The sequence below is a fragment of the Lepidochelys kempii genome, chromosome 9 (assembly GCF_965140285.1).
Source record: "Lepidochelys kempii isolate rLepKem1 chromosome 9, rLepKem1.hap1, whole genome shotgun sequence".
NCBI lineage: Eukaryota > Metazoa > Chordata > Testudines > Cheloniidae > Lepidochelys > Lepidochelys kempii.
In genome coordinates this window covers 11588185-11599253 of record NC_136388.1, presented here as the reverse complement: position 1 = coordinate 11599253, position 11069 = coordinate 11588185, and the positions used below count along the sequence as shown (strand labels likewise).

The 11069-nt window shown below is 41.8% G+C and overlaps 1 protein-coding gene across 2 annotated transcripts; it reads left to right on the top strand.

Moving 5' to 3' along the window:
• The first annotated feature begins 95 nt into the window (after window positions 1-95).
• On the top strand, window positions 96-10297 carry NDUFB5 (NADH:ubiquinone oxidoreductase subunit B5). Of its 2 annotated transcripts, none has more exons than XM_073359321.1 (6): window positions 96-257; window positions 2989-3074; window positions 4588-4654; window positions 6141-6202; window positions 9097-9203; window positions 10071-10297. In XM_073359321.1, the coding sequence occupies exons 1-6, from the start codon at window positions 131-133 to the stop codon at window positions 10189-10191; spliced, it is 570 nt and encodes a 189-aa protein (XP_073215422.1). In that variant the 5' UTR covers window positions 96-130; the 3' UTR covers window positions 10192-10297. The 2 variants fall into 2 exon arrangements, with proteins under 2 accessions (XP_073215422.1, XP_073215420.1); XM_073359319.2 differs by lacking the exon at window positions 96-257 and adding an exon at window positions 806-990.
• The last annotated feature ends 772 nt before the right edge of the window (window positions 10298-11069 follow it).

The following is an 11069-nucleotide window of genomic DNA, read 5'->3' as shown; positions in this document are numbered from 1 at the left end:
GAGACCGGAAGGAGAGGGCTTTACGGGTACAATTACAGGACAACGTGCCCGATTCCAAGATGGTGGCGCCACGGCTTCGATCTCATTGGGGGTAAATGGCCAGCGGCCCCGCCCCTTGCCAGTTTCACACATGGCCGCCATGAGCCTCCTGCTCCGGGCCGCGGCCGCTTTGGGGACTCGCAAAGTCCTGTTCAGGGCGGCAGGCGGGGGACGCGCCTCCTTGCTGGGCAGAAATGTCGTGTCCTCCGGCAGCATCGGTATGGAGCCCCCAGGCGGGGGGAGCTCGGTGTCCTCTGTCGTGGGGTGACCTTGGGGAGCGGGGTGGGGGCTCTGGGGACCGGTGTGTCTGCGGAGGGGGCGGGGAGCGCGGGGGGTTGGGTAACTGGGTTTCCTCTGGGGAAGGGGGTACTGTAGGAAGAGCGGCTCCTCTGGAGAGGGGGGATCCCTCTGATGGTGGTGGGCTCTCCTTTGGGGAGGGGCGAGGGGCGCCTGTGAGGAGAGAGGGGGGTTTCTTCAGTAGGGAGGGGGGTTCCTCTTTCTAGTGGTTAGACCATCAGTCTGGAGGACCTGGGTTTTATTCCTGATTCTGCCACTCGAGTTATGTGACTGATTGTGAGATCCAGGCCCATGGGTACCAGCTGGCAAAGGGTTCCACTCCTATCAGGCCTGATAAACTCACTGCACCTAATACACTGCTTTTATAGTATTTGTCTATGAAGACTTTCATGTGAGGCTTTAAATGAAAGCCAGGATCATGCTGATCATTAATATCGTTTCAGAGTAACAGCCGTGTTAGTCTGTATGTGCAAAAAGAAAAGGAGGACTTGTGGCACCTTAGAGACTAACCAATTTATTTGAGCATGAGCTTTCATGAGCTACAGCTCACTTCATCGGATGCATGCCGTGGAAACTGCAGCAGACTTTATTTATACACAGAGAATATGAAAAAATACCTCCTCCCACCCCACAGGACAGTACTCAAGTACACAAGTACTCCTTTTATTAATATCGTTGTGAAATGTACAAACGCTACATAAAACGTTACGTATGTGTAATGAAAATGTTTTAAGGTCTGTGTCCAAGGCAATGCTGACAAACAGGTTTTGGGTCAGACAAAGGATGTTGATTGGGATTCACATGTCTCTCTTTTCAGAGTAGCAGCCGTGTTAGTCTGTATTCACAAAAAGAAAAGAGTACTTGTGGCACCTTAGAGACTCAAAGAGAATGCTCAAATAAATTGGTTAGTCTCTAAGGTGCCCCAAGTACTCCTTTTCTTTTTACGTATCTCTCTGTTGGCCATGTAGATTAAGCACTGTAAAGCAAAACAATGAAAGCTCTGTTTACATATGGAATCAATAGGAAAGGTGCATACAAGAAAAGAAAACAAGCCATAAGGCTTAGCCTGGCCATGTGCAAAGACAGTGAACTTTGGGACTGTGAGTAGAAGGCAGAAAAATCCTTCACCGAGGAAGGAAAAGGGCAGTGCTTTTGGCATTTATGAAAGAGGGATCTCAGACTTGTTGGTTGGAGATGCTGAAAGAAGGCTTTGGTTGAGAATAGACTGCTTTAGACAGGAGGGTAGCCTGTTAAATTAAGTGTAATCTCTAAAGTGTGTTATAATTTTGTTTTATATGTAACTTTTCTGTTTCCATTGTCTTTACTTGCTATCACTTAAATCTTAGCCTTTGATAATAAACTTATGATTGTTTTCACTGTAAATATATCTCAATGCTAAGATGTTATATAGGAGCTGACTTTCAGTTAAGTCAAACATGTGTATATACTGTCCTCTTGGGGATAGCGAACCTGATATTTCTGTGAGTGTCCAGTGGTTAAGGGCTGGACACTACAGGGAAATGATTCAAAGAGGACTGCAGTGCAAAGTAACAGCTAGCATAAGCCCAGAGAAGCGATGTTGGGTGGCTGAAGGGCTGGCCATGTCAGAGACACTCCCTGCCTCTGTGAGGGGGAGACAAGGTGACACAATCCTGGGCACCCTGAGAAAGGATCACAGTGACCTTGGGCAAAATACTCATTTTTGGTTTCCCTTTGTGAAAAGGAGCTAATATGATCCTGTGTTACGGGGTGGTCTTTGAGAACTGTAGATGGGAGCTGCAAGTTGTTTAATTTTTTCTTGAAACAGCTAGCTAGGAGGCCTTCTGGAACATCTTCAATTCAAGTCTGTTGTTAGGGACAGTTGGTTGTGTTGTATGCTGCTGCTACTCTTTCCTCTTGCATGTTCTGTTGCTAAAGGTATTTACTTGGAAATGGAGAATTTTCTCATTACTTTAGTCTTGTAATGTGTACCGATGAGAAGGTCCTTGCACTGAGCCACATTGAACCCGCTGGGATTCTTTGCTGGTGCAGAGATCTGCTCATGCTGAGCTAGTGGCAAGGTTGGAGCCTAAATGTCCAGCAGGCCCCCCCGCTTAATGTGTAGTACAGCCAGATATATAAACTTCCTTTTCAGTATCTTAGTCCTTGCGTCTACCTGCTGATTTCATTTCTGTTCATAATGCAGTGCAAAACTGAGAGAGCTTGTAGTCATAGGCGCAGGTGTCCACTTAAGAGTCAGTATGTCACCTCCACTCCTGTTCCACGATTGACCTGGGGGGGGTCAAAATTTTGGCCACCCCAGCCAAAACCTAGTAGCATGCTAGTGTGTGAACTTACCTAACTGTAGAGATTTTTATATGGAAGATTCTTGTGCAAATGAAATTTTCTTCAACTCATCTATTTTCCCTCTATGACTTGCTCCATAGAGAGTTTTATCTTGGAATATCACCACTTCTGTAACATACAATTGGGGCTAGCTCTAGGAGTCCTGCTGTCCTAGGCAAAACAATAAATACCCTTACCAGCCTGCAGTTACCCACCCCTTACTGAATGTTTTACTACTTTTTTTTTGCCTGCATTGCAGAGCTTCTCCTGTACATAATCACTGCAGATAGGAAAAGGACATAATAATACCCTGGTTTAATTTTGCAGCTCCAGTACGACATGGAAGCCATGGGAAAAGAATGTTTGTCATCAGGCCAACAGATTTCTATGATAAACGATTTCTGAGCTTGCTGGTAAGTTAATTTTTTGTTGTTGCAACTCTTAATGTAACTTAAATAATTTGTAAATGATGGACTGTGTTTAAGGCATTAACACACTCATTCCTATTATTTACAATGCAGTAGCATCCCAAACATATCAGGCACTAGCCACACAAACAAGATTTCCTAGTCCCTATCATGAAGAACTTGCCATTTATAAAGACAAAGATGGGGCAAAGGGATATGTCATACCAGCCAAGTAGTCAGGATGGTGATTGACATCTGTTATGTTAGTGACCTTTTTTCTTTTTTAAATTGTGTGTGTAGTATATGTAAACTAACTATCTTCAATTGGCCCCTTTTAAGCTATTGTTAGTTAACTGCTACTTTTTTATTGTTACTGCTTTAAATCCTTTCCTGTTGTCTTTTTTAATTTTAACTGTCATCTGTTTTCCAGGTTTAGTAATATTTTAGCTCTTGGCTGTTTTAAGTCTTGTAAAACTTCTCCCAGTCCAAGAGCCCCCCATTACTACCCCATAATAAGTGTACCTCCTTCCATCCAGCCCACCCACACCGGAGATTTAGGCTCTGTAGCCCTGATCCAAAGCCCGTTCAAGTCAATGAAAGGATCAGATCCAGTATGTGGGGGAAATAGTCAGTCAGGTGGGACTTCATGGAGTGAGGGCAGGGGTCTATATGACCTCACTTATGCCCTGCAATCACTGATCATTGTATCTTTTTAACAGATTTTATATAAAAATATTAATTCTCAGCTTGCAATGGTTTTTTTAAAAATTGCATTTTGACTCAAGTTCAATCAAAGGTAGTTTTAGTGCTTCATTATAGTTAATCAGCTCCAGGCTTTGAGTAATATTGTTTTACCTAGCAACAGTATTGCCTAGTAATTAGAACAAGAGACTGGGATGGAGAATTTATATGTTGCATTCCCAACTCTGAAACTGATTCAAATTTATAATGTTGTGATGTTTATGATGTTGTCAAGTCACTTATTTTCTCTGGTTTCAGAGTAACAGCCGTGTCCTGGAAATGGCCCAACTTGATGATCACTTTAGATAAGCTATTACCAGCAGGAGAGTGGGGTGGGAGGAGTCTCATGGTCTCTGTGTATATAATGTCTTCTGCAGTTTCCACAGTATGCATCCGATGAAGTGAGCTGTAGCTCACGAAAGCTCATGCTCAAATAAATTGGTTAGTCTCTAAGGTGCCACAAGTACTCCTTTTCTTATTTTCTCTGTGGCTCAATTTGCTATGTTGTAATGATGGGATTAATACATATATCACCTGGGTTTTGACGCATGTTTACTGTTTTCTGAAATGCTTTGAGATCCTTAGCTGGAAACACTAGTATTCCAGTTGCAATAATAAATCATATTTGATGTTATACAGAAGAAATATTGTGGAAGTTCAGATTTTGGTGTTCTAATACAGGAGAGATAATTGTAAGAGTAACTGAGATTTGCAGAAGAAGTGGTTTATTTTTCTGTCAGACTGATCTGGTGTCTTTTTCTCTCCCCCTGCTAAATAGAGATTCTATATATTATTGCCTGGGATACCACTAGCAGTACTTATAACGTATGTCAACATCTTCATTGGTAAGCACTTCTGTGTTGTTTAACCAAGCTACATTGTTAAAGTTGGATAAAGAAAATGAAATAGATTGGATAGTAAATTGAATTTCTTCAAAGGATTGCTTGGAAGACCCTTATCTCTAAAACTGGCTTGGTAACTATGGGTCATGTTTAAGGCTGCATGTCTGTCATGGAAATCACGGATTCTGTGATTTTTCCGTGACCTCAGTGACTTCTGCAGCGGCTGGTGCAGTTGGCTCTGGCAGCCCCTGGGCCAGCCATACCAGCCTCTGCTGGGGCAGTCTCTGGCCACCGCGCCCTCTCTCTCTCCCCGTCTTCCCCCCAGCAGCAATAGTTTGGGTGTGGGAGGTGGCTCAGGGCTAGGGCTGGGGCAGGGTGTTGGTGTGCAGCCAGCATGTCCCTGTAGTTCCTAGGTGGAGGGGCCAGGGGGCTCTGCGTGCTGCCCCTGCCTGCAGGCACCACCCTCACAGCTCCCATTGGCTGTGGTTCCTGGCCAATGGGAGCTGCAGAGCCGGCGCTCGTGGTGGGGGCAGTCCGTGCGGAGTCCCCCTGGCCTTCCCTCTCCCTAGGAGGTGCAAGGACATGCTGGCTGCTTTCAGGGAGCCGGGTAGGGAGCTTGCCAGCCCTGCCAACCCCCTGCTCCCCAGCACCAGCGGGGGTTCCGGGCCGTGAATTTTTGTTTACTGCCTGTGACCTGTCCATGACTTTTACTAAAAATACCCATGACTGAAACGTAGCGTTAGTCATGTTATGTAAAAATATACTGAAGGGGAGAATCCAGTAGCTGACCTAACATCTCTTTCTTCTCTAGCTGTTCTATAAAATGCAGGGAAGCTTCGGAGAATTGATCAGCAGTTATACATGTGTCTATTCTCCATTTGATATTCTTGTAGAAGTCATATTTGCATCAGCGATGTTTATGTATGTGCGCAGCAGAGCTGCGCACATAATGAAGAGGATAATGTTTTCTGTATCGATTTAAATGTATACCTTGTGCATATTCCAAGATAAGTGTACAGAATATGCATTTAACAGGAGACTGCCAATTTAAAATCAAAATTCTTCCTGACTTTTCTTTTGACCCTACAATGTAATTAACCTCAGATTGCGTTAATTGAAAGATCAGAGAAAAATGTATTTAATTTTTTTTCATGCTTGTTTACCTTGCGATAGCACTTTGGGTACAGTCAGTTTCACTCTTTCCTCTGTATAGTCCATCATTTCTTTTTGTTGTGTGGGTTAAAATATAGGCATGTGTATTTGTAGAACAGAATGGGCGGGAGGACTCAGAAGCAGGTATAGTATCTGAAACTACTTCCAGACTGTTCCAGCTCACTTTATTGAAACCAAATAGAATCAAATTGATAGTATCTCTTTAAATATGTTGTTTGTGAAATGCTCTTTAATTGGCCTTTATTGGTATAAGGAAAGTAAAGTGTGTTTCTAAAATGTCAATAGTATTGAACATCCCTCCATTTTCTGTTGTCAGGTGAAGCTGAACTTGCAGAGATTCCAGAAGGTTATGTTCCAGAGCACTGGGAATATTACAAAGTGAGTACAAAACTATGAAAGGGATATGGCATTTCCAGTACACTCCTCCTCATCATACATCAATCTTGGGAGGAAAATATTTAAAATGTGTTGGAAATATTAATGAGGATATCTGCTACTTTATGTGATTGGATCTTCATGCAAATATACAGTTTTCAAATTAAATACATGTTATTTTATTAGATCTTTGTTTTTGGTATTCTAACAGTAGCAGATGCAACTGACATGTAATGTACATAGCTGGGTAAATAGTAAGAGCGCTGTACGTGAAGTTGTGAACATAAAATCCATAAATAACAAAAGCACTCTTACCAAGTCAAGATCTAAATCTCTTTTCTGGTCACCAGTCCATCGGGGTTAGTTTGTTTTGTTTTTGTTTTTGTTTTTTTAAACATTCCCCTGAGCTCCAGGTCCTGAGATACTACACTTTAAAATTACATTGTTTATCCCATCTGAATGCCTTTCAACGAACAGCAGGAAATTCATACTTTTATAGTAGGACTGTCAATCGCAGTTAATACCTGATATTAACTGAAAACAAAATTAATGCATATGTTTTTTAAATGGTGTTAATCGCATACATCTGGTTGGGGAGGGAGGCATCAGCTGTGGAGGGACCTGACAGTGTCCGGTCAGGCACAGTAACGCCAATCTGCCTCTGGGGGCGGGGAGGCAGGAGAGGAAGTTGCTCCCATCCTGGCTCCAGTGGAGAGATAGGGATCCTGACCCTGCCGTGCCCCAGTGCTCCCAGCTGGCCTCTTGCTCCGGAGATGGGCCTGCCCCTCCACGCACTGTGTCCCAATGCCTCTAGCAAGCCCTTCACTCCAGGGACCAACCTCCCCCACACACTGTGCTACATTGCCTCCAGCTGGCCCCTCGCTTCAGGGACCGATCCCCTCTCCCCCCATTTTTCCCCCATGCTGTGCCCCAATGCCCCCAGCCGGCCCCTTGCTCTGGGTACCGACACCCTCCCCCCCCATGCCATGCCCCATTGCTCCGAGATGGCTCTTCACTCTGCAGGGTACCCCATAGAGAACAGGGACCTGCTGAGCTCAGCCTCCCTGCACTAGCCTCTCCTCCCATGTTGCGTGCTGAGTCCCTGTGGTAAAATACACCCTCTCTTGCAAACAAGGGCTCACTCAGCTGAAGGGAGCCCACCTCGCTCAGTAAAAGGAGGTGAGCCTGGTGAGCCCAGTACCAGAAACCATCGTTCCAGAAGCAGCAGCAAGACACCCCCTCCTCCTGCACAAGTTATTTCTTGCTCCCCCCCCCACACACACACATCGTCACTCCCTGTCCTCACAGAACCTCCTCCTGCACAAGTCATTGCTTCTCTCCCCTCCTCCCCCCCATCACCCATCCTCCTCCAACACTGAATGCAGATTTCTAAGATGAAACTCTCTTCCTGTTTGGACAGGGAGCAAGCCTGGCAAGCTCAAAAACCCAACCCAACAGGAGCAGCATCAAGAATTCACCCTTCTCCTGCACAACTCACACCCCTCCCATCTCCACAATACTGACTTTCTGAGATAAAAAAAAATCTTACCCCTTCAGTAAGCCAAGATGCCGCTAAAGGAGACACATGATACAGGCTAACCTAGCAGCAGCAGGAAAAAAAGCCTCCTGCACAATTCACTCCCCTACTGAATGCTAAAATGCTGAGGTAAAATCTTTCCCTATCCTCGGCAAGGACTGAGTGGACTTGTAGGCTATAAAGTTTTACATTGTTTTATTTTTGAGTGTAGTTATCAAAATAATAAGAATAATGTCTGTAATTCTGCACTTGTAAGTTAAACTTTCATGATAAAGAAATTGCACTACAGTACTTGTATGAGGTAAATTGAAATACTATTTCATCTGTTTTACAGTGCAAATATTTGTAATAAAAAAGTGAGCACTGTACACTTTGTATTCTGTATTGTAACTGAAATCAATATATTTGAAAATATAGAAAACACCCACAAATATTTAAATAAATATGATATTCTATTATTAACAGTGCGATTAAAACTGCAGTTAATCGCTATTATTTTTTTAATCTCACGATTAATCATGATTAATCTTTTTAATCACTTGACAGCCTATTTTATAGTATTTGTCAGCAGTGAATCAAAGTCCAATATCTCACAACTTTTCAGGGTTAAAAACAAAGATTTTTTTTATGCCATCAGAAAGCTGAGAATCACAGCCCTAGTGGCTCATGAGATGTTACTTTACAATTGTCACTGATTTTTTTTGATGTAGCTATATTTTTATTTTTGTTTTTAACTGGCTAATGATTGTACATAGCAATACACAGACCTCTATCTGACTAGTTCAGTTTACACGGGGATTGAAAGATTAGACAAAAGTTTCCATGTGCAAGCAGCACTTAGTATAAAGATTACTGAATCTTTACAGTAATAGGTTTGGAGTCCATTTTATGGAGATTATGGTAGCAGTTTTTGATTAACTCTATTTCAGCAATTGTCTGTCTTTGTTCTTAAAATATGAAACACAGATTTTCCCTCATTTTAACTGACCTCTTTTTTTTTTATTCCACAACAACCTATTCTATTGCGTGTTATCTTGGATAATGTCAAAAATGGCAAATGGGTAACTTTTTTTTGATAGGCCCCGATTCTGCAAAAATTTACTCATGTGCTAAACTGTATTAACTGTGAGTAATCCTGTTTAAATTAGTGGTAGTCATGATAGTGAAGTAAACTACATAAGTGTTTGCAGAATTAGGGGTATAGAACTTAACATAATTTTTAATTACACGTTATCATGGTAAATGGGACTAGAAAGAATATTTAAAAGTGTGGTCAAATTTCCCTGTCATCATTATTTGTGGGGGTTCTTGCGTGGAAATTATATGAATAATCTAATAGTCTTATTTTCATCTCTTCCAGCATCCTATAACTAGGTGGATTGCTCGTTATCTCCTTGACTCTCCTGAAAAGGAATATGAAAAAATGTTGGCCATAGTTGATAGTGAAGCTAAAAAAGCTGACCTAAGGTAAAGATAGGATGGGTTTGCTGAAGCTTTTAAAAGCCAATATGTACTGTACTAAACCATTTCAATTATGATACAATAGTCGAATTTTTCTCTTCAATTGGACATCTGATCAGGGCTTGAAAAATCCTCTGGCCCTTTGTGAGTGAGAAGCTTTTCCTGGCAAATATTGGTTCTAAACCATCCGTTTCTACAGAATGTAACTTTAGTTTAAAAAAATAATTGTAACGATAACTCTTCAAACACAAACCAAGTGTAAACCAATGCAGTTTTATCTTCCTGAGTCAGGAGACGGACAATTGCTGTGCTTCTGCTAATGCTTGTAGATTTGGTCTGGTTTGTTGCTACTGTCCAGAAAATCAGGGGCACCAGTGACATTGTCCAGTATCATGTTAGTCTCATGCTGCTGTTGCTTGGGTAAACTGAGCACTAACAGAGGAGGTGCTAAGCTTCTTGGAATGTTGCTCCTAGACTTTCTTGGTGGAGCCCCTCCCACCTTCATCTTTTACCAGATACCTTCCAGTGAGAAATAACCAGGAAAGTTTTCAGTTCATGATTATGAAGGAGACTACTGTCTATGTTTAGAAATCTCATCAGGTTTTTTATTTTTATTATTATTATTTTATTATTTCTTCAGCAAGTTTACTGAAAAACCAAGTAAATATAATGAAACACAATGATGGAATATTTAAGACCATGGATAAATCTTCGTATTTGTAGTATTGTTCCCATGGTCGTCGTAGAATATAGAGGACCAAATGAAATGCTGATGTAAGAGGAGATGACTCCTTTGATATCAGTGTTTAGTGTGGCCCATGGAAGATGATAAATTACATGCTGAATTTGACTTTCATTTTCCATTTCTTATAGGCTGAAGGAATTAGAGGCACGTCGACTAATGAGAGAGAGGGGAGATGGGCCCTGGTATCACTATGAGACCCCTGATAAAAATCTTATTGATTATTCTGCTAAAGCAACTCCTGACAATTAAGCAGTTAATACACTGTTTCAGAAGGGCACCCACAAATAGCGACTGAATAATGTAATGTGTATCCTGTTGTTACTTGCTGACTTAAATAAAAGTTTCTATTTCAGTATTTTTCAGTGTTGATTCTAGTAAGTTTTTAAACGGACAAACTTGTTGCTAATCATGTACAGCTTTAAAATGTGTACAGGTGGAGAGAATGGCTCTCATGTCAGTTGCTAATAGTTTGTCTGTTTCCCAAGGGTGTCAGTAGGTAATAATACTGGTTTTGTAACATGTTTCTCCCCCCCACTCCACGAGGATGGTGGTCACCAGCACATTTCACACAGGTTATCAAACAGCCAGACTGACCTGAGCTAGATTGGAACAAGTATCTGAGAGGTGAAAGACTCTATTCCATTACTAAACCATCTCTCATATATTCCCATACCTAACTTTAAATGAATTGTATGAGAAAATAAATCATAACTTTATTTTTTATGGATAGTAATAAATGAAATGGAAGTCAAAGCACTTTTTAATATGTGAAATATTTCATAGAATGTAAATTAAGTGGTGTTTTGGTTTTTTTTATTAGATCTTCAGTTATTTGGAACATCTCAGATCCAAAAGCCCCATCTCCATCACTATAGACAACTCCACTATCTTCCCTGCCAGTCAGGCTCACAACCTCGTTATAATAGTCTTCACACTCATTTCATATCCAAACTGTGGCCATAGCCTTTCATTGCTTCCTCTATATCCCTACAAATAACCTTCCTCACCACTCAGTCCATGCTACTCTCCTCTATGAATATCTTAATTAGCTTCTTGCCTTCCTCCTCCGTTTCAAACCTCCCACCATCGTCTTTAAGGCTCTGCATAACTCAGTGACAGTCTGCCCT

Bases quoted from the DNA above. Each gene is read 5' to 3' on its own strand.
- NDUFB5 (XM_073359319.2), top strand. From the start codon at position 861: ATGAGCTTTCATGAGCTACAGCTCACTTCATCGGATGCATGCCGTGGA. The intron at 991-2,988 runs GTACTCCTTTTA...TTAATTTTGCAG, and splicing joins GACAGTACTCAAGTACACAA to CTCCAGTACGACATGGAAGC. The intron at 9,204-10,070 runs GTAAAGATAGGA...CATTTCTTATAG, and splicing joins GCTAAAAAAGCTGACCTAAG to GCTGAAGGAATTAGAGGCAC.